The sequence below is a fragment of the Salmo salar genome, chromosome ssa15 (genome assembly GCF_905237065.1).
Source record: "Salmo salar chromosome ssa15, Ssal_v3.1, whole genome shotgun sequence".
In the NCBI taxonomy this organism is placed as follows: Eukaryota; Metazoa; Chordata; class Actinopteri; order Salmoniformes; family Salmonidae; genus Salmo; species Salmo salar.
Window position 1 is genome coordinate 59041614 of NC_059456.1, and position 24798 is coordinate 59066411.

The 24798-nt window shown below is 46.0% G+C and overlaps 1 protein-coding gene across 1 annotated transcript in view; it reads left to right on the forward strand.

The window, feature by feature from the left end:
* Positions 1-24798, forward strand: part of LOC106571806 (wiskott-Aldrich syndrome protein family member 1) — a 181803-nt gene that overhangs the window by 144012 nt on the left and 12993 nt on the right. Inside the window, 2 exon segments of the mRNA XM_014145271.2 lie at positions 2018-2171; positions 14940-15057. Of these exon segments, the coding sequence (XP_014000746.2) occupies positions 2018-2171; positions 14940-15057 (272 nt within the window).

Here is a 24798-nt window from a genome sequence, read left to right on the forward strand (position 1 = left end):
GTGGCCAGACTGCCTCCCTGATCTCCTACGCCTTATGAGCTTCCAGTCTCCCATGGGCTGTGGCGTTGGGCTTAACATCTTTCCGTTGGATTGGGACAGATCAACACCGCCCGACTCAACGACAGCTTTGCTATAGGAGGCATTTAAAACTGAGATTCAATTTGCCTGGGTTACAGCAAGGTCGGTGTACTTAGAAAGCAGGTTATCCTTTTCTCGTTGCAAAGCTAACAGTTGGAGGATCTCTTCCCTAAGCTGCTTGATGGTGGTGCATTTAAGGCAGACAAATCCCTGTCCATTTTCCAGTTCCACCTTATCTTCATCTTGTTGTTGTGTGGAAGAAATATCACACCTGACGCATTTGTTCCCAGCCGTGGTTAAAAACACCGGTGGGCTAGCACTGCTAGCATTAGTCTGCTCCATTTTCATGATGGCTAGCAGCTAACTGCTACTTAACAGGAATCCAGGACACAAACTTGCAGTCCCAGCCGTAAACCAGTACAGTAGCTCTAGCTAACTCAATCAATCACCATGCAAGCATGAGATAAGCCTGCCAAATAGCTTGGTTAAATGAACCCAGAGGGAGAATAAGTAAAATCTAGCTATTGTAACTTAGCTAGTCAGCTAACTTATCTAACGTTGGCTAACGAGTGAAACAGTGTCCGAGACAGTCCAGAAGAAGTGTCATACTTAGCTAGCTACGTTAGCTAGCCACCGTTACAGACACTGACATAGTTAGCTAGCCAAACGTCAACAAAAGCTGTAAATGTAGTTATATTCCGCGACAACAAGCTAGCGTCGCGAGCATGCTCGTTAGTCCTATCCACAGGTAGGGGATGGGTATCCATCTGCAAAAGTGAAGTTCTGTTCTGGTAGCTAGCTAGCTACCTTAGCAGTTGTGCTAGCTAACATGCTACTGAACCGTGACACTAGCATATTGACATGCATATTGATTAAAAGACAACAACGTATTCACCTAAAAATATGTGTTTAGGCAAATCATTAGTTAGCTAGCTTCTTATCACATGAATTGTGCAAAAATATGATAGATAACATTAGCTAGGTAAGCCAGTCAGTCTGTGGCGCTGACAGAATGAAACTGGTATCAACAAAATGTGTTTCAATCTATCCCATGAAACATGACATTGCTAACTAGGCATAATTTAGCTAATACAATGTTAAAGTTTATTAGGAAGTTTAATTAATAAGTTAGACACTCACCGGACAACTTTGGTAGGTGTTGTAGCTAGCTTGATAGCTTGGTTTCCATTTTCCAACAGTTTCGTTGATTGGTCAGAATTACTGGTCTTGGAACTCATGTGTTCACCAGAAACTGTTTCTGGTAAACTGTTTGCCACTAGTGGCAATAAATATTATTGTTGGTTTGCCGCAGATTCACCACTCGTGACAAAACATTTTCAAACTTCTGGCAACATTTTGTGGCGCACTATTTGGTTTGCTGAAAAATTGCCACAAACTTGCAGGAAGTTTGTAGCAACAAAAGCATTTTTATAAGGGAACAGATAGCCTTAGCTTTCCATCGTTGTTTGATCAATAGGACTGTAAAGATGTTTTTATTAGGTTTTATGTCCTGCAGTGTCTATTAATTGACCAAATGCACAGCCGCTTTCCCACTCTATATTGCTATAGAATTTTCACAAATGCCTTAGTATACGTAATTCCCAAACATTCTAAGAATTTGTGAAAATGACCTAAATGCTCGCTTGTCAGATTTTTTTTTTTTTTTTAAGTGTCATATTATTCCTGGGGGTGTACAGTATATGAACAGATTGTAGTAAGATTTCAGTTAATGTTGCTAAAATGCTGTCAGTTCCACTTTAAGATCGCTCTTTTAACTCACACTGTCAATCTTTTCCTTTTGTGTTGATCTTCAGTTGTACAATTTGATTACTTATATATGTTTTTCTAATTTCATCGTGTTCATCTCACCTTTAACAACCAAAAAGTCAGGAGCTGTTCTTCTGCATGACTGCCTCTCTCTTTCTTTCCTTCTCACCAGTATCTCTCCAGGACATTACTATGAGGAAGGCATTTAGGAGCTCCACCATCCAGGACCAGCAGCTGTTTTCCCGCCTGTCACTGCCCATCCCCCTGCAGGAGACGTTTGACCTCTGCGAGCAGCCACCACCCCTCAACATCCTCACACCCTACAGGTGAGCATCACAGCAACCTCCCTCCAGATTGGGTAATGTTTTTGCAACCTGACACCTTATTAGTCAGCACCTGAACAGCCCATAAACATACCATGATGTCATTGGTAAGAACCTCTTCAAAATCACACCCCATTGGTTAGAATCTTAGTCTGTCTGTGTGTCTGTGTGTGATAACACTACTGATGCAACCACTGCATTATTGATCACACCAAGCAAATACTACCAGGCTAATAGCAGCTTTGACCTGAGACGGAAAACTGCCTGGTGGATCTTTATACTGTTGGTGTGCATGTTAGCTTACTTGGCTCTCCGTTTGTAACCTCAACATTAAAACCTTCAATCCAAATCAAAATTCCATACCTAAAATCTTGACTTTGGACAAAATTACCCTAATGGACTATACTACAAGCACCATCAAGAAAAAACTTCTAACAAACCAAAACCTGCAGAAGAAACACAACAGAACCTGGAAATACCATCCAACACAAAACTGAGTGAGTAATGTTCAGTCTGAAGCTAGGGAACACTTAAACAACACAATGTAACTCCAAGTCAATCACACTTCTGTGAAATCAATCTGTCCACTTAGGAAGCAACACTGATTGACAATAAATTTCACATGCTGTTGTGCAAATGGAATAGACAACAGGTGGAAATTATAGGCAATTAGCATGACACCCCCAATAAAGGAGTGGTTCTGCAGGTGGGGACCACAGACCACTTCTCAGTTCCTATGCTTCCTGGCTGACGTTTTGGTCACTTTTGAATGCTGGCGGTGCTTTCACTCTAGTGGTAGCATGAGACGGAGTCTACAACCCACACAAGTGGCTCAGGTAGTGCAGCTCATCCAGGATGGCACATCAATGCGAGCTGTGGCAAGAAGGTTTGCTGTGTCTGTCAGCGTAGTGTCCAGAGCATGGAGGCGCTACCAGGATACAGGCCAGTACATCAGGAGACGTGGAGGAGGCCGTAGGAGGGCAACAACCCAGCAGCAGGACCGCTACCTCTGCCTTTGTGCAAGGAGGAGCGGGAGAAGCACTGCCAGAGCCCTGCAAAATGACCTCCAGCAGGCCACAAATGTGCATGTGTCTGCTCAAACGGTCAGAAACAGACTCCATGAGGGTGGTATGAGGGCCCGACGTCCACAGGTGGGGGTTGTGCTTACAGCCCAACACCGTGCAAGACGTTTGGCATTTGCCAAAGAACACCAAGATTGGCAAATTCGCCACTGGCGCCCTGTGCTCTTCACAGATGAAAGCAGGTTCACACTGAGCACATGACAGACGTGACAGAGTCTGGAGACGCCGTGGAGAACGTTCTGCTGCCTGCAACATCCTCCAGCATGACCGGTTTGGTGGTGGGTCAGTCATGGTGTGGGGTGGCATTTCTTTGGGGGGCCGCACAGCCCTCCATGTGCTCGCCAGAGGTAGCCTGACTGCCATTAGGTACCGAGATGAGATCCTCAGACCCCTTGTGAGACCTTATGCTGGTGCGGTTGGCCCTGGGTTCCTCCTAATGCAAGACAAGGCTAGACCTCATGTGGCTGGAGTGTGTCAGCAGTTCCTGCAAGAGGAAGGCATTGATGCTATGGACTGGCCCGCCCGTTCCCCAGACCTGAATCCAATTGAGCACATCTGGGACATCATGTCTCTCTCCATCCACCAACGCCACGTTGCACCACCGACTGTCCAGGAGTTGGCGGATGCTTTAGTCCAGGTCTGGGAGGAGACCCCTCAGGAGACCATCCGCCACCTCATCAGGAGCATGCCCAGGCGTTGTAGGGAGGTCATACAGGCACGTGGAGGCCACACACACTGCTGAGCCTCATTTTGACTTGTTTTAAGGACATTACATCAAAGTTGGATCAGCCTGTAGTGTGGTTTTCCACTTTAATTTTGAGTGTGACTCCAAATCCAGACCTCCATGGGTTGATAAATTGGATTTCCATTGATTATTTTTGTGTGATTTTGTTGTCAGCACATTCAACTATGTAAAGAAAAAAGTATTTAATAAGATTATTTCTTTCATTCAGATCTAGGATGTGTTGTGTAAGTGTTCCCTTTATTTTTTTGAGCAGTATATAAAGCTAAGTAAAGAAGTATACTAAGTTACCAAGATGCTAGTGTAACAGTGTAGGTTCCGTCCCTCTCTTCGCCCCAACCCGGGCTCGAACCAGGGACCCTTGCACACATCAACAACTGACACCCCACGAAGCATCGTTACCCATCGCGCCACAAAAGCCGCGGCCCTTGCAACGCAAGGGGAAACCCTACTTCAAGTCTCAGAGCGAGTGACGTCACTGATTGAAACGCTATTAGCGCGCACCACCGCTAACTAACTAGCCATTTCACATCGGTTACACTCACCCCCCCTTTGACCTCCTCCTTTTCCGCAGCAACCAACGATCCGGGTCACGGCACCAATGTAACAGTGTAGGTTCCGTCCCTCTCTTCGCCCCAACCCGGGCTCGAACCAGGGACCCTTGCACACATCAACAACTGACACCCCACGAAGCATCGTTACCCATCGCGCCACAAAAGCCGCGGCCCTTGCAACGCAAGGGGAAACCCTACTTCAAGTCTCAGAGCGAGTGACGTCACTGATTGAAACGCTATTAGCGCGCACCACCGCTAACTAACTAGCCATTTCACATCGGTTACACTAGGACAGAACAGACCTTCAATTAGCACTGAAGTGTGAAGTCAGATGTGTGAAAACTCTTGAGTCCAACAATGGCAGGAGAGTTTCACAGCCCCCTCCCCCCACCCAAATGCATTGGCCTTTGAAGCCCCATAGCTTATCCCTACAGATCCCAATGGATATAAAAAATAATCCTGCAAGGATAAGTACAAAAAAAACTCCTCAAGGACAATCCAGAGACACTATTTGCTGACTGCTACAAAGAGGGGAACGTAAGCAACTTCATTTTCCACGCAGACCGTCCCCTGGCATGGGACAGTGCTATAAGAACGCACTACCCCTATGTCAAGAGAGAGGGTATTGGCCCAGGGTGGAAACTCAGAATACTAGACATTGAGGAAATTGAAACAACCTCTGTCAACGTGTGCAAGTCTGGGATAGTAATGGTGCAGGGCATCCTCATGCAGTTCCAGCAGGACTTTTATGGGATCAAAGAGAGAGCACTGCAGGAAAAGCTCTCTCTCTGTGATGACTCCCCCATCCTGAGTGAGTCTGATCACACCTCTTCAAACTGTCCTGTAGACGAGTATTGTCACCCCCCCAGCACTGAACACACCCAGGTCCCACAACTGCACTGCTCCTCCATCTCCTTAGAGAGCTAGTCCACACAATCCAGACAGAACAAGCCCACCAAACAAACCAGCACAACAACCCCCCCCTCCAACAAGACCCCGAGGGCAGAAGGTGGAGATGGACAGCTGTCTGAGAGAGCTGGCTGCTTTACGGACTGAGGTGAGAGACCTAAGAGGCACACATGGCACTGAAGGACGAGGTCAGAAAGCTGAGGTGTGACAGAGAGCAGGACACTCCCCCAGACAAGTCAGCAGAACAGCCCACCACAGACCCGGACCACATCCTCAACACCACAATGGGACAGACAACACAGGACTCACCAACCCAACAGACCCCACCCCTCCTAACAGCCCTCCTGTCAGCTCCCCCGATAGCCCTACTGACAACCCCCCCACATCTACTGAAGACACACAAAAGCCAGAGATTGTGCTCCTCATTGACTCAAATGGCAAATACATTCAAGAGGATTCACTTTTTCCAAACACAAAGTGGCTAAACTCTGGTTCCTAAACAATAGGCATGCCCTGGTGCTGTTGTCAAAGGACAGACTAGGGTCTCCCAGCCACATTATAATTCACACGGGCACAAATGACCTGAGGACCCAGCAGGTAAGGGTGGCAACAGCACTCAAGGGAGTGATTGAAAAAGCTTCTTCCACTTTCCCCCACACACGTGGTTATCTCCACCCTACTACCACAAAAATATGTTCACCCTGCCACCATACAGTGGGTGAATGCAAGCATTTCACGAGACTGTGCCTCAAAACCTAGTGTATACCTGGACCACCACTCCACCCTGGACTTGAACAGCCTTTACGACCAGGTCCACCTCTACAAGGCAGCAATCCCAACTTTTGCCAGGACCCTGAAGGATGTCACCCTTAACCGTAGCCCCAGCACCTCACACAGGAGCAACAGAGCAACGGACACCCCGCCCAAACCAGCTGGAGACCCTCCCAGATATGCAAGACCCCGTCTCGAAGGACCTGCACCGAGAGAACCCACGGCAAGAGGACCTACACCCAGACCACAGCATCACCAGCCACACCCCAACCAGCTAAGACCACCCCAAGCAAACCCTGGTTTTTGGATATAAAGAGGGACTTTATCGAACAAACAAACATTTATTGTGTAACTGGGAGTCTTGTGAGTGCAACCATATGAAGATCATCAAAGGTAAGTGATTCATTTTATCGCCATTTTTGACTTTTATTACTCCTCTACTTGGCTGGTAACTGTTTGTAATGTTTTGTGTGCTTGGTGCTGTCCTCAGATAATCACATGGTATGCTTTCGCCGTAAAGCCTTTTAGAAATCTGACACAACGGTTGGATTAACAAGAAGTTAATCTTTAAACCGATGTATACCACTTGTATGTTTTATTAATTTTTATTATGAGTATTTCTGTTTTTGAATTTGGCGCTCTGCAATTTCACTGGATGTTGGCCAGGTGGGACGGTAGCGTCCCACATACCCTAGAGAGGTTAATGGCATCTGTAGAAGGTATGCTAACAGATTGAAAAGTATCATGTAGATGAGATATCAGTTTGTCTGAGGTGGGGCATATTTTTATGCATCCATCAAACATGGAAGGTTTAGCATTCCCAAATGTTGGGAATGCTAAAACATAGTCTCTAATTTGTAGGTATCTGAAAAAGTTACTTCTGGGAAGATTAACTTTCCCTCAGCAACTCAAAGGAGGCAAAGGTCCCTTCTATATATAGATCCCCTATGGTACTTATCCCTAGCTCTCCCCATCGCTCAAAGGTGTTATCAAGGTTAGAGGGGGCAAAGGAGGGATTCCTGCCAACAGGGAGCATGAATGATATTGATCTAAGATCAAAGTGGACTTTAATTTGCTTCCAGATTCGGACTGTGCTATGTATAATAGGATTGTTCCAATAAAGTGATATCTCCAGATTGACAGGCGATAAAATCACAGCGCCAAGAGAGAAGGGGTGACACTCTTCACACTCCATACTAAGCCAGCTGGATGATGGAAGTGCGTCATCCAGCAAAAACGTAACAGCACGGAGGTTAGCGGCCCAATAGTAAAATATAACATTTAAGAGAGACAATCCTCCTTCCATCTTGGATTTACAGAGGTGTTTTTACCTATCCTGTGTGTTTTATAATCCCAGATGAAAGGATTGATAATTGAGTCCAGTTGTTTATGAAAGGACTTAGGTATGAATACTGGGATGTTCTGGTATAGGTAGAGCAGTTGTTGGAGGAAGACCATTTTAATGCCATTAATTCTTCCGAGCAGAGAAATTGAGAGAGTTCTCCAAAATTGTATGTTTGCCTTGAGTTTTTGCATCAGAGAGGGGAAATTCTCTTTAAATAGTGAGGAGTATTGTTTGGTAACTACAATTCTTAGACAGGTAAATTTTTCTGAAGATAGCCAAGAGGTGTTTTGCAACCGAATGGGCATTAATTTGCTCTTGTTCCAATTTATTCTGTATCCTGAGAAGGTACCAAACAAATAAATCACATCAAGAATAGATGGCATACTAGCTTGGGGTTCTGTTACAGAGAGGAGAATGTCATCTGCGTATAGGAAAATCTTATTTAGAGTATCTTTAGTATTATAGCCGTGTATTGCTGCATGAGATCTGATCGCCTGAGTGAGAGGTTCAATAATTAGGGCGAAGAGCATAGGCGACAACGCACAAACCTGCCTTGTCCCTCTATAAAGGTTAAATCGGGGCGACAATGATTGGTTAGTGAGTATTCTCGCACAGGGGTTCCTATATAAAAGCTGGATCCAATTTATGAACCCATCTCCAATATAAAAAATTCAAAATCAAATCAATTAAATTTCTGCAGGACCTTGAATAGATAGGACCACTCAACTTGGTCAAAGGCCTTTTCACCGTCAAGAGATATAACAGCAAGGTCCACTTTAGTTAACCTCTGAGAATACATAATGTTGAAGAGGCGCCTGAGATTGAAGAATGAGTTTTTGTTAGGGATAAAGCCTGTCTGGTCCGAATGGACCAATTTGCCAATTAAAGTGCTAAGCCTGTTAGCCAGAGTTTTTGCTAAAATCTTTTGGTCTGTATTAAGGAGAGATATTGGTCTGTATGACCCTACCTCTTCCGGATCTTTACCCTTCTTATGTCTAACTGTAATGAACACCTCATCCAAGGTAGGTGGGAGAGCTCCATCCTCATTGGCCTGAACCAACATTTTGTGCAGGAAGGGAGAGAGCATGTTGCTGAATGTTTTATAGGATTCACTTAGAGATTTAATTGTTTCTCGAATTTCTTCAAGAGATATTTCCTTGTTCAGGAAGTTGGAATCTTCCTGGTTCAGGGCAGGAAAATAACCAGTCCTCCAATTTGTTTTGCATAATTAAGAGGTTAGGATCCGCTTTAGATGTATATAGAGTCTCATAAAACTGACGGAATCTGTCATTGATGTCTTTGGGGTAAGAGAGTAATTCCCCAGATGAAGATTTAACTTTGTGAATCATTCGGTCACTCACATTTTTCCGAAGTTGTCTGGCGAGTAATTTGTGTGATTTGTCACCAAACTCAAAATATTTTTGCTTCGCATAGAGAAAAGATTTAGCAATTTTAGCTGAGAGAATCTGATTATATTCAAATTTTAAAGAGGTAATTTTTTATGTTTCTCCATAGATGGATGGCTAGCATTCTCCCTATCCAGTAAGTGAATTTGTCCCTCCAATTCAACCAATTGTCCTCTGTTTTGCCTACTCCTGGCAGACTGAAAGGTGATGATACAGCCTCTCAAATTAGCCTTCAGTGTTTCCCACAATAATGCTGGGGAAGTCTCTGTGTTGTCGTTGGTATCAAAGAAAAATGTAATTTGGTCATTAAGATGTTCACAGAATGTTGGTTCTTGTGAGCAGCTGAGGATTCAACCTCCAAAACCTCTCGTTTGGTAAAATGTCACCCAATCTCAGGGAGAAGGTGAGTGGACTGTGATCAGAGATTATAATATCATGATACCTCACATTACAGGCATAGGGAAGTAATTTCGGATCAACCAAAAAGTTGTAAATTCGAGTATAAACATTGTGAACATGAGAGTAAAAGGATTATTCCCTACCCGTAGGGTTAGAGATCCTCCATATATCAAATAAGTTAGAATTGTTTATGTAGGTATTCAAGAATTCGCTTGAAGAGGAGGTAGGGGTTTGTCGGGTAGAGGATCTATCCAAATATTGGTCTAGCACACAGTTAAGGTCCCCTCCAATGACCAGGTTAGTATGGGAGATATCTGGAATCAGGGCAAGGACTCTTTTGAAAAAAGAGGGGTTATCAATGTTTGGCCCATAGATATTTAGTAGAGTTACAGAAGTAGAGAGGATCTCTCCTATTATGATCACATAATGACCCTCTTTATCCGCAATAGTGGTTTTATGTAGAAAGGGAATTCCTTTCCGTACCAGAATCGCTGTGCCTCTCGTTTTGGCAGAGAAGTTAGAGTGATACACTTGCCCCACCCACCTACATTTAAGTCTGTTATGAGAATAGTTTTTCAGATGGGTTTCTTGCAAAAATATAATATCAGACGAGAGTGCTTTCAAGTGGGCTAGGACCTTGCCTCTCTTATTTCGTTCGTTTAAACCCTTGACATTCCAGGAAGTGAATGTAAGTCCCGCCCTCCTCTTGTTTGTAGTTCCTATGGTGGCCTGCATAACATGTAACTCAATAAAAAGGTAAAAAGCGCACCAAACCATCACGATCAACATATGTAGCACATACACCCGAGCAGTATCCAACCAACCCCTCCCTCCCGGCAAGCACCTTTACTCTCCACCCTGTCCCCCTACTTTCCCAATATTTACCCCCCCCCCCCCATCAACCCACCTTTAACAGGCATACACAAATAGGAGGGAAAAAAATAGAAAAATAAAAATAATAAACACATTGTCTGGCCGATGCCAAAAATGCACGGCGCGACCTCGAACGAGGTAAAACAAAAATAAAATCCCAACTATACGTTCACCTCTCACTATCCTAGAACTTCTACTAACATCTGAACTGAGGAGGCTCCCACGAATAAAGTGTTCAATTAGCATCTAATAAACCTAAACAGAATAAGTTGAAATTAAACATATTGCGCACTTAAGCGTCATCTTGGGTCAATCCCTGAGATAAGCAAGATATAGCATCACAAGATTATATTGCTAAGCAATGCCGGTCTAAACATAAACCATCAGCAACCGACATACAGGTAGACAGCAGTACATTTACATATTGTGGGTTAGGAGATCGGAACAAGGATTTTACTAAATTAAACGTACCCCCAATCAAAAAATAAATATATATATATTTTTTTAAATTGTTTGTTCCGATCTATACACACATATATATATACATACATACATACATACATACATACATACATACATACATACTGTCGTGTCTTTGGCTATGCCGGATTAAGTGATATGACATGCTAACCTATAAAATTATTTCTCTGTAATTAATATTACCTGATTAAGCTAATCATGTAAATGTAGTTAACTAGAAAGTCGGGGCACCACGGAAGAACGTTTATAGAGCCGTCATCTTCCGAATAAACTCTTAAAATACTTAGTAATCTTTTACATCGATAGCAGTCAATATTAACCCTTATCGTATTTTCAGTCTCATAATGAAAGTTGTAAATTCTTGGCTATCTTCACAAACCCTGGCTAACAAGTTGAATCAGCAATACAAAATTGGGTTTAATTATTTATTTACTAAATACCTAAACCAATCACACAGAATTACAAATACACAGAATACAAATGATGTCATACAGAAAACATCCCTGGTAGACGGAACCTGTATGATGGCTGGTTACACAAAGGAAAGGGGGTTGGGCTTGAATGAAAGAGCGGGAAGACTTAGGAACAAAGAAACAGCAGCTATGCTATCATAAATACAGTATCTTATGCATTCTAAATTACCGCCCATTTGGAAAAGGAAAATGCAATAAATATTTACTCTGAGCTGCGCTTCGTTAGGTTGGTCGTAGATGCTGGCCGGGTTGGCCAACAGATCTTCCGGTCCTCGGAAGAATGTCTCTGGTGGTAAATTGGATACGTGGTGGTATCTTCGTCTGTTCGTTGTTAGACTGAATCCGTCGTCCGTCCTTTCCTAGCCCACGTCTACAGCGGCCGCTGCTAACTCAACGGCTGGAAGTATCACTTCTGTAGTGAATAAGCTCAAAGTTCATACCATTCACCATCAAAGCTCACGCCGAGGTTGGTTTAGTTCTGTACTTGACCTGTGTGTCCTTCTAACGTAGAGGCTGCAGACATCACGTACTGGAACATGTGGTTATCTTTTCGTCAAAGGCTTATATAGTGGAGAGGAGGAAGGATGTGTTTCATCGTTTATAACCCCTGTCTCTTCACAGGGGTGGGCCACTGATCAAGCAGGGCACTTTCCTTATGAAAACCCAATTCTCTCATTTGGAAGCTAAAATTACATTTAATCTCCTAACAAACAATTTCAATATCAAACATTTCAATTGCATAACAATTCCATGTGACTCTGATAACTAGAGGGTGTATACTTTCCCAGGTACAGTTTATATCGTCCTGTCATCAGTCATAATGTCTCAGATGACAACCGAACTGACATCCATACTCATTACGTTCCAAAGCATATTTCCAACTGGTTTTATTACCAAAATATGGTTCCTTTCCCCATTTGTTTGATGTTCCCAGACTCTCTATATTTAACAGGACAGCAGTCCTTCAGGACAGCAGTCCTTCAGTAGGGTCAGAAAGAGAGGGGAAGGGAGAAAGGTATTTATGGGGGGGTCATAAACCTTACCCACAGGCCAACGTCATGACAATACATACATACATACATACATACATACATACATACATACATACACACACACACACACACACATACATGTACATATATATATACATACACACACACTTACACACAAAAAATATATATATACATTTTTTTACTATATACATATAGAAAAAATGAAATAATAATAATAATAAAGTACAAATAATAATTATATGTACGCACACCTAAACATAGACACAAGCACCACAAAAGGCTGGTGGGAATCTAATCGGGAGAGCGGCCCACGTCTATGACAGAAGCAGAACGGCACAAAACACCAACTTGCTATCCAGATGTCTGTGTCTGCCCCTCCCCAACCATCACCCCCAGTCCCCTGCAAGCAATAAATAAATGGTATGGTAATAAGAATAATGTAAGAATTGACCAATAAACAAAAATATAAGTATATCCATCCAAAAGTGTCAATGATCAAACCTGGAAGGCCACCCAAACAGGCATCACTCTGAACTCCAACGACAGGTCAGTCGTCTAGCCGTCTAGCCGGAATGGTCAGTCGTCTAGCCGTCTAGCCGGAATGGAAGTGAAATTAACGTTAAATAAGAGCTCTTGGTTGGCTCAGCGTCGGTAGCCCTTGCTGAGACAGTTTAATAAGGTTTCACCCGTTATGGTATAGTATGGATTCGAGTCCATGAGCAGACCCTAACACACAATGACAAGGCACTCTACCTGTACGGGGGATTGGTGTATATTCCCAGATAAACTTCTCTGTGTCCAAAACCGGGGAGAGCCAAATCTTCTCACCGGAAGGAGAGGTAATTCTTGCAGGGAAGAGCAAGGAGTCTTGCAGGGAAGAGCAAGGCTGGGCGAAGATAGAGTTTGGTCATGACATCTCTGTAGCTGGCGCGGTGCTTTGCCACATCGTCTGCATAATCCTCATAGACACGGAAGGGGTGTCCTTTATTTAACAGGTTACCCCTCATTCGAGCCTCGCGCAGGATAAGATCCTTGGTCTTGAAACTGTGACAACAGAGGATTACTGGGCGAGGACGTTGGCCCGGTCCAGGCACTGGGACAAGGGCGCGATGTGCACGGTCCAGCTGGGGATCCGAAGCCAAAACATCCGATCTCATTGCATCCCTCAATAGCTTGGCGAAGAAGTCGGTTGGGCGAGAGCCAGCCTCCACCCCCTCTGCCAGACCAACAACGCAAAGGTTATGACGTTTGGATCGGCCCTCTAGGTCGACCACGTTCACAGAAAGCCTCTGCACACTATCCTGCAAGGACGTGCATAGCTTCTCTAACTCATCGATCCTACCAGCGTTGAATTCAGAAGCTTTCCACAATACTCTGGCCCTGCGAAGCAACCGTTTGAATGGTGCTCTCGATTTTGGTGTCCAGTTCAGCAATAGTAGCCTTAAGATCCTCAGCTATAGCAACACGTAGTTCTCCCAGAGCCCGGGTAAGTTCTGTAAGTGACACGTTGTTACCTGTGCCTTCCGCCATGTCTGATTTATTGTCCTTTGGTCCCTTATTACTCGGCATTTTCACATAGAAATGTACAATATTGTATTAGAAAGAAACGTTTGTTGTAAAAAGTGCCATAAAGTAGGTTAAGTTAGATTGTTTCGCAAAAAAGTAGCAGGAGCCTCTCTCTCACACAGCCGTTCACTCCAACATGCTAGCTCCGCCCCCGAGCTGCACTTCCTAACCGCCTGCCAAATGTATGATCATATTAGAGACACATATTTCCCTCAGATTACACAGAGCCACAAAGAATTCTAAAAATTCTAAAGAATTCTCTCATATCTATTGGGTGAAATACCACAGTGTGCCATCACAGCAGCAAGATTTGTGACCTGTTGTCACAAGAAAAGGGCAACCAATAAAGAACAAACACCATTGTAAACACAATCTCTATTTATGTTTATTTATTTTCCCTTTTGTACTTTAACTATTTATTAATCATTACAACACTGTATATAGACATAATATGACATTTCAAATGTCTTTATTCTTTTAGTGTAATGTTTACTGTTAATTATGTATTGTTATTTCACTTTTGTTTATTATCTATTTCACTTGCTTTGGCAATGTAAACATATGTTTCCCATGCCATTAAAGCCCATTAAATTGAATTGAATTCAGAGAGCCAGCTGGACATAAATAATCCATAATGAAACCACAGCAAGTGGTCCAGGGCCTTTTATTTGTCTGGGTTCTCAGTTTAATAGTGTGGGTTTAATAGCTGTATGGCTCAGTGTCTGTCTTCTCTAGGATAGATGTCGGCTGTTGAGCTAGCCTATGCTGAGAAGCAGCTGTAGATATCGCTATTTTGTATTTAACCTTTATGTAACTAGGCAAGTCAGTTAAGAACAAATTCTTATTTACAATGAAGGCCTACCGGGGAACAGTGGGTTAACTGCCTTGTTCAGGGGCAGAACGACATATTTTTACCTTGTGAGCTCAGGATTTGATCCAGCAACCTTTTGGTTACTGGCCCAATGCTCTAACCTCTAGGCTACCTGCCGCTATGGGACTGCATACAGACAGACACCTCTACTCAGCATGCCCTCTGACCCCTCTGACCCTCATCAGCCATCTCTGGTTTGCAACGCTCTGAGTAGCAGATCTAGGATCAGCAAAACTGACCTTAAATCGGTGTCTAGGAGTAACTCTGGTTTCCTACTGCTCCTACAGGGATGATGGTAAGGAGGGGCTGAAGTTCTACACAAACCCCTCCTACTTCTTTGACCTATGGAGAGAGAAGATGCTGCAGGACACGGAGGACAAGAGGAAAGAGAAGAGGAAACAGAAGGTAAGAAAGGGCCGCCAGTGGGCCGGGCCATCACCAGCATCCTGTCTTCTTATTGTAGGATTCAGTGTGGTATTGTTTGCACATTGATCCTTAGCTGAGGTGCTGTGTCACCAAGTAGCTTTTGGACCCTAACTAATTTCAGATCGGCTCTCCCAATTATAGGTTTAATCTCAGCCATTATGAGCCCAATATTGAAACTGTTCCCGGATCAGAATTGCCTCTATTATTAGCATCTAGAACCACAGACCATATATGTGGCGAAGGAGACAGTGAAATTAATGAGATAACACTGTAGTCTATGGTCAGTGATTCATACAAACAGACACACTCACACAAACACAGAAACATACTGGTCGATATGGGTCAGTGGAGTGGAGGAAGATGGGGTGAGCATAAATCAGTGAGACACAGAGTGACTTCAGTATATCACCCAATAGCGTACTCTATACACACACACACACACACACACACACACACGGATCCATTAACTATGTATCTCTGTAATAGTTGAGCATTAGGGAGGGAAGGATACACAGTGGTTCTCTGTTGTCTAGTTATTTACTCTAATTAATGTTTGGATCTGCCCTCTCTCTACCCCCGCACCTCATGAGGGAGCCTATGTTTGTCCTGAGAGAGACACACACTCAAACTGTATACACACACATATGCATACACCCACATACCATACACACAATTGCTTTCATGTGGGGCCCCTCATAGACACACACACCCATACTGTACACACAAATGCTCCCATTAGCGAGAACATTGTCTATACTCAGTGAGATTCACACACACACACACACACACACACACACACACACACACACACACACACACACACACACACACACACACACACAGAATCATGAGGGAGCCTTTGTGTATCCTCTGAGTTCTCCTCCTTCCCTTTCCCCCCCACAGTCCCTAAATTACAGAGCAGTCAGCTCCTGTGCAGATGGTGGGGTCTCCCGCTCATAGCCTCATAGATTTTCAAGCACAACCTACCAATGAGGTGAGGGAACCCTGCCAGAGAGGTTTGGGGATATAAATGTTGAGGTTTGGGTTTTTGTGGTGGTGATGAAGGGTTCAGTCACAAGACTCACAGTCAGAGAACAGGGGACAGTAACAGTCACACCACTATGTATTTAGAGAAAGACTGGAAATACAGAAACTGTATACAAAAATAGCTCACAGAACAATATATAGATAGATACAGTATTTAATAGGCCTTATTTGGTGTAGACAGAGTATTTGAGTTGGGAGGGTGGGGAGTTGAGGCCGGATACCAGTCTCAGAAAAGGCCAGTGGAGGTATGAAGCACTATTAATTTCCGCTGCACCACAATACACTGGCAGCCATTACAGTATAGAGTACAGACCACGTACAAAGAGCTAGGATGGCAGCCCACTGAGCCCAGGGAGGGAGGATTACTGGACTTTACACACACACTTTGGGTTCAGACACATCATGAGATACAGCCATACAGCTACAGGATAGTGAGATAAGAAAAGACTGGCATGAACATATTGGAGTTGTGTGAGTGAATGGACAGTATTTCCATAAGGAGAGAGAGATAGAGAAAGGGTGTCGTCAGGTTGAGTGTGTGTGACCGTGTCCGTGACTCATTGTAAGACTTACTGAGGTCATTGAATAATGCTGTTAGATCAGCTGAATATGCCTCTCAGGCAGAGGTGTGTGTGTGTGTGCGTGTGTGTGTGTGTGTGTGTGTGTGTGTGTGTGTGTGTGTGTGTGTGTGTGTGTGTGTGTGTGTGTGTGTGTGTGTGTGTGTGTGTGTGTGTGTGTGATATAGAGAACAGAGAGAGAGTGTACAAGCATCTCTAGAACATCTTTGAGGAGATCAGGGAACATTTTCCTTTGAGTCAAACACTGGTAGAAAAAAGTAACAACATCATGGGGCCCCCACAGTGTCCATTACCGCCCTCAAACACAATGTTACTGGTCAGGTTCCCCATCGCATGCTCCAACCCCCCTACCCCTCCCGGGGGTTGCCATAGCAACCCTACATTGTTCTGCCGTGCTGAGCTGGCCAGAGATTGAAAGAGCAGCAATTGCAGTAAGATGGAAGGACAGACTGTCAATAAGCAGCCATGACCACAGCTAATGCACACATCACTGCCTGTTACACTGTCTGGCAAACACATACAGATAGGCTACATAGGGATGTAATCTTGGACAAGGGGCTATGCTATAGCTATGTGTGTTGTTTCTGGAGCTAGTAGGACAGTTATATTTGACATAGGGAAGTATATGTATCTGCTGTATATATTCTTATGAATATATATTCTTATGAATATATACAGTAATATATTCATATATTCTTATGAATATATCTAGACTCCTGAAACCTCTCATGCCTAGTATCCCTCTCTTCGCTACCTCCCTCTCTCTTTCCCTTCGTCCTCTCCTCGGTCTCTGTTGTCTCTGACTCTGTGCAGATGGAATTGCCTTTTCATGTGTGGCCGGAGGGCCTTATCAGAGTCCCCTCTGAACCCTCTCCCCTCCTTGCCCCCCCAGAGGTAAGACTGCCCCGCCCCTCAGACCCCGTCCTGGGACCCTCGGGTTAGCCCTATCTAACCCCCCTCCTTTTGGGTTTGCCCTGCCTAAAGCAGTGCACTGGACTCCCACTAACTCTGCTTCAAACCCCTGCTACTTACCTGGAAACCCTTGCTAATCACCTCTCTAACTACAAGGTGCATCTGGGACGATCACTGACTGGCCACTAGTGGGATTCTGCTTATTTCACAGGGATTGTAACCTTTTGGATTAACCTGCCACCCTCTTCCCGCACATGCTCCCGTGACCACTGTGTGGTGCCCACTAACACAGACCCCCTCCCTCCACTCTTTGGGTTTTGGGTTTCCACTAACTGCCAGGATGGTTTTGATCTGATGTCTGAGCTTGGACTTAATCACATATTTCTCACTGTACTTCACTCCCTGTACTTTACAAGTAGGTATTTTCTATAATGTACTTAGTATACAGTCTCCATGCTAATGACCTAATGATTGTTAGGTAACCATAGCTCCCCTCCCTCCCACCCCCAGGCTGGGTTAGGACCTCTAAAGGGGAGTAGAGAGAGTGCTGGGGGTGGCATTATGCTGAGCCCGTCACATTACTCACACACACACTGTATATACACACACAGCCTGTGTGTACACAGCAAGACACTCCTGTGTGCCACTGCCACATTCAGATGAAGGAGGACTGCATGGGTTAGTCATACAGGCTACCGACATCAGCCACATGTATAACAGTAAAGACTAGTGATGCACAAATATTACATTTTTGGCCGATACCCGATATTGTCCTTGCCAAAAAACCAGATACCAATATAACATTTTTTAGCGTCTTTTTAAGCATTCTAGTACAGTTAAATAGTTACACACACACACACACACACACACGGAGGCAGCGGTCTAAGGCACTGCATCTCAGTGCAAGAGGCGTCACTACAGTCCCTGGTTCGAATCCAGGCTGTATCACATCCGGAGTCCCATAGGGTTGCGCACAATTGGCCCAGCGTCATCCGGGCCGTCATTTTAAATAAGAATTTGTTCTTAACTGACTTGCCTAATTAAATAAAAGGTTACACACACACACACACACACACACACACACACACACCAAAAAGTTATTTTGTCTGTAACCCTTGGACGTCGTGGGTGTGAAGTCAGGCGCAGGAGGCAGAAAAATGTTTGGTACAATATATATTTAAGTACCACAAAAGAGAAATATGCCCAAAACAACAGGGCGTAACAAAAACCCCAAGTCCAACAACACGATACACTACACAAACACAGTGAAAACACGTAACAAGCCCGCACACAGAACAGGTGGAGAGGCGGGCTTAAATAACACCACTAATTACCTAAATGAACACAGGTGCAACTAATAAAGACATAACTAACAGAAAAACGAAAAGGGGATCGATGGCAGCTAGTAGGCCGGTGACGACGACCCTCGGCAGTAGTCGTGACAGTACCCCCCCCTCCCGACGTGCGGCTCGACCCGGAGGACGAGGCGCAGGGCGATCCGGATGGAGTCGATGGAAATCCTCTAACAGTGATGGATCCAGTATGTCCCCCACTGGTACCCAGCACCTCTCCTCCGGACCGTACCCCTCCCAGTCCACGAGGTACTGTAGGCCCCCCACCTGTTGTCTTGAGTCCAGAATGGGGCGTACTGTATACGCCGAGGACCCCTCGATGTCTAGAGGGGGCGGAGGGACCTCCGGCACCTCACCTTCTTGAAGGGCACCAGCTACCACCTGCCTGAGGAGAGACACATGAAACGAGGGGTTAATACGATAATAAGAAGGGAGTTAATCTATAACACACCTCGTTTATTCTCCTCAGGACTATGAAGGGCCCTACACGCTGCGGACCCAGCTTCCGGCAGGGCAAGCGGAGGGGCAGGTTTCAGGTCGAGAGCCAGACCCTTTCTCCCGGTGCGAATATGGGGGCCTCACTGCGGTGGCGGTCAGCACTCCTCTTCTGCCGTCTTCCGGCTTGCTTCAGGGATTCCTCGACAGCCCTCCAGGTGTCTTTGGAGCGCTGCACCCAATCCTCCACCGCAGGAGCCTCGGTCTGACTCTGATGCCATGGTGCCAGGATCGGCTGGTAGCCTAACACACACTGGAAAGGCGATATGTTCGTGGATGAGTGGCGGAGTGAGTTTTGCGCCAACTCAGCCCATGGTAAGTACCTCGACCACTCACCTGGCCGGTCCTGGCAGTACGACCTCAGAAACCTACCCACCTCCTGGTTCACTCTCTCCACCTGCCCATTGCTCGCGGGGTGATAACCGGAGGTCAAGCTGACCGAGACCCCCAGACGCTCCATAAACGCCCTCCTTACACAGGATGTGAACTGGGGACCCCGATCAGAGACGATGTCCTCCGGCACCCCGTAATGCCGGAAGACATGGGTGAATAGAGCCTCCGCAGTCTGCAGGGCCGTAGGGAGACCGGGCAACGGGAGGAGACGGCAGGGCTTAGAAAACTGATCCACAACTACCAGAACCGTGGTATTCCTCTGAGACGGGGGAAGATCGGTAAGAAAGTCCACCGACAGGTGAGACCACGGCCTCTGTGGAACGGGGAGGGGTTGTAACTTCCCTCTAGGAAGGTGCCTAGGAGCCTTGCTCTGGGCGCATACCGAACAGGAAGAGACATAAAATCTCACGTCCTTAGCCAAGGTGGGCCACCAGTACCTCCCCCTAAGGCCTTGTACTGTCCTCGCTACCCCAGGATGACCAGACGAGGGTAGCGTATGAGCCCATCTAATCAATTGATCACGGACACCAAGGGGAACGTACTTACGACCTGTAGGACAATTAGAAGGCGCAGGCTCCATCTGTAACGCCCGCTCAATGTCTGCGTCCACCTCCCATACCACTCGTGCTACCAGCTTAGAAGCTGGAAGGATGGGAGTAGGATCGATGGGTCTATCCTCAGTGTCATAGAGGCGGGACAGCGCGTCAGCCTTGGTGTTCATGGAGCCTGGTCTATATGAAATCCTGAACTGAAATCGGGTGAAAAACATGGCCCACCGTGCCTGACGCGGATTCAGTCTCCGGGCTGCCCGGATATACGCCAGGTTCCGGTGGTCAGTCCAGATGAGAAAAGGGTGTCTAGCCCCCTCAAGCCAATGTCTCCACACGGTCAGAGCCTTGACCACAGCTAACAACTCTCGGTCCCCCACATCATAGTTCCGCTCTGCCTGACTGAGCTTCCTAGAGAAGAAAGCGCAGGGGTGGAGTTTCGGTGGCGCACCCGAGCGCTGTGATAAAACGGCACCCACCCCAGCCTCGGATGCGTCTACCTCCACTATGAACGGCAAAGAGGGGTCCGGGTGCGCCAACACGGGCACATCAGTGAACAGCGCCTTCAACTGCTTGAAGGCTCTGTCCGCCTCTGTTGACCACCGTAAACACACAGGTCCCCCCTTCAATAGTGAGGTAATGGGAGCTGCCACCTGGCCAAAACCCTCGATAAACCTCCGGTAGTAATTGGCAAAACCCAAAGACCGCTGCACTTCCTTCACCGTGGTTGGAGTCGGCCAATTAGGCACGGCATTAACGTGGTCACACTCCATCACCATCCCTGAGGTGGAAATGCGATAACCCAGGAAGGAGACAGCTTTTTTGAAGAACTCACACTTCTCAGCCTTGATGTATAGATCATGCTCCAGCAGTCTACCAAGCACCTTGCGCACTAGAGACACATGCTCAGCGCGTGTGGAGGAGTAAATCAAGATATCGTCGATATACACAATTACTCCCTGCCTGTGCAGGTCCCTGAGAATCTCATCGACAAAAGATTGAAAGACGGCTGGAGCATTCTTCAACCCATACGGCATGACGAGGTACTCATAGTGGCCCGATGTGGTACTAAATGCGGTTTTCCACTTGTCTCCCTTCCGAATACGCACCAGATTATACGCGCTCCTGAGATCCAGTTTCATGAAAAATGCGCTCCGTGAAATGATTCCACCGCCGTAGCAATGAGAGGTAGCGGGTAACTGAACCCCACTGTAATGGAATTGAGACCTCTATAATCAATGCATGGACGCAAACCTCCCCCCTTTTTCTTCACGAAAAAGAAACTTGAGGAGACGGGTGAAATGGAGGGCCGAATGTACCCCTGCCCCAGAGATTCCGTGACATATGTCTCCATAGCCAACGTCTCCTCCTGGGACAATGGGTACACGTGACTCTTGGGAAGCGCAGCGTTACCCTGGAGGTCTATCGCACAATCCTCCTGTCGATGAGGTGGTAATTTAGTCGCCTTCTTCTTACAGAAGACGAGAGCCAAATCGGAATACTCAGGGGGAATGCGTACAGTGGAAACCTGGTCTGGACTCTCCACCGATGTGGCACCGATGGAAACACCCAGACACCTACCTGAACACTCCTCTGACCATCCCTGGAGAATCCCCTGTTTCCACAAAATCTTGGGATTGTGACTAGCTAGCCAGGGCACCCCCAGCACCACTGGAAATGCAGGTGAATCGATAAGAAAGAAACTAATTCGTTCCTTATGATTCCCCTGCGTTACCATGTCCAGTGGCACCGTGGCCTCCCTGACCAGCCCTGACCCTAATGGTCGGCTATCTAAGGACTGCACGGGGAAAGGGGAATCTAACGGTACCAGCGGAATTCCCAACGTAAGGGCGAGTCCGCTATCCATAAAGTTCCCAGCTGCGCCTGAATCGACTAGTGCCTTATGCTGGGAAAAGGGAGCAAAATCAAGAAAAAGAATTTAGACAAACATGTGACCAACAGAGGATTCTGGGTGAGTGTGGTGCTGACTCACCTGGGATGAATGAGGAGTGTTCTGTCTGCCTTCTCGGCTCCCAGAGGGACCCCCCCAGCACCGGTTGGCCGTGTATCCTCGTCGACCACAATTGGTGCAGGAGAGGCACCCTCCTCCGGTTCCCCTTGACGCGGTTCCCCCTAGCTCCATAGAAATGGGCGCAGGCAGGCTAGGAGATGGAACAGGCAGGACCCTTTCTGAATGCCCACGGACAGCCAGCAGATTGTCCAGTCATATAGACATGTCGATTTGTTCATCTTGGGAGAATGTAGTATCCCGACACGCTAGCTCCCTGCAGACGTCCTCCCGGAGGCTACACCTGTAGTGGTCCATTAGGGCTCTGTCGTTCCACCCAGCCCCAGCAGCCAAGGTCCGGAACTCTAGGGCAAAGTCTTGCACGCTCCTCATCTCCTGTCTAAGGTGAAACAGTCGTTCACCCGCCGCTCGTCCTTCTGGGGGGTGATCGAATACGGCCCTGAAACGGCGGGTGAACTCAGGTTAGTTATTCCTCAATGAGTCTGGTCCATTCCAAACAGCGTTGGCCCACTCCAATGCTCGACCCGTCAGGCAGGAGATGAGGAGGCTCACACTCTCCTCCCCCGAGGGAGTCGGCCTCACGGTCGCCAGGTATAACTCTAGTTGTAATAGAAATCCCTGGCACCCTGCCGCTGCTCCATCGAACTCCCTCGGAGGCGTAAGACGCAGTGCCCCAGATCCAGACGGGGAAGGGAGTGTAGGAGGTGGACTCGTCGGGTGAGCCGGAGGTGAAGGGAGGAGACCACTCCTCTCCCATCGATCCATCCTCTCCATCATCTGGTCCATGGCTGATCCAATCCGATGGAGGACGGTGGTGTGATGGAGGACCCGTTCTTCCATTGATGGTAGAGGAGTGGTGGCTTCTTCTGCTGACTCCATGTCGGTGGTGTGGGCTTCTGTTACCCTTGGACGTCGTGGGTGTGGAGTCAGGCGCAGGAGGCAGAAAAATGTTTGGTACAATATATATTTAATAAGTACCACAAAAGAGAAATATGCCCAAAACAACAGGGCGTAACAAAAACCAACAACACGATACACTACATAAAAAAAGTCCAACAACACGATACACTACATAAAAAAAGTCCAACAACACGATACACTACATAAACACAGTGAAAACACGTAACAAGCCCGCACACAGAACAGGTGGAGAGGCGGGCTTAAATAACACCACTAATTACCTAAATGAACACAGGTGCAACTAATAAAGACATAACTAACAGAAAAACGAAAAGGGGATCGATGGCAGCTAGTAGGCCGGTGACGACGACCGCCGAGCTCCACCCGAACAGGGAGAGGAACCACCCTCGGCAGTAGTCGTGACATTGTTGGCATTTACGTATGTCCCCATTACCAGTAAAACATAATCAAAACCTATACTTTCACTTGCTATTTCTTCTACTTAGCAAAACGACATAATCTGGTTCAGTAGCTAACTATATAGCTAGGTGTAATCATCTAAAATAACCCTAATTTATAAGACATTTCTTATTTGATTAATGGTGGTTGGACCCATCTATGTGAAGCTAGCCACAATAAGGATTAGCCACAATAGTGGACTTTGTGGTTAGCCTTCAAAAGAAAAGTATGGCGTAATTCTACTATTTGTATTCATTTGCATCAAATCAAATCAAATTTATTTATATAGCCCTTCTTACATCAGCTGATATCTCAAAGTGCTGTACAGAAACCCAGCCTAAAACCCCAAACAGCAAGCAATGCAGGTGTAGAAGCACGGTGGCTAGGAAAAACTCCCTAGAAAGGCCAAAACCTAGGAAGAAACCTAGAGAGCATCACTGCCAATGACATACTTTTACTTTGAAGGCAAACCGCAAATTCCACTATTGTGCCTAATCTTTATTGTGGCTAGCTTCACAACACATAACCCGGTCCGGTCGAGCCTCACTAGCCAGATGAAGCTAGCTGGCTGCTTATAACATTAGCTTTGGGCAACAGGTTTAAGTAGCTGGCTTTCATGAACTGAAGTTCAATTTCAATAGGTGAACAACAAGTGGCAACCTAGCTAATACTTACTCACAAGGATTACTTAATCATCGCTAAGAATAATGAAATTGACTTCAGTTTCTACTGGTCATTGTTTTCAGGCTGGTTGTATTGGTGCTAGCTAGGTACCAAGCTAAACCTAGCTACGCCAGAAGTTGCGGTCTAACCCTAACCCTTTATTACCAACGTGGTATTGTAAACACATCGTTCGTGGCCAGTGTTTGCTTGTTTATTTTGACAGTGCTACTGTATCTTTTTTGACACGCAAAGACCCAAACGGTGTTCCATAGTATGTATGTCGTGAAGCTAATAGCAGTGACGCTATTACTGTATAACTCCAGTAGGGCAACATCTGAAAAATA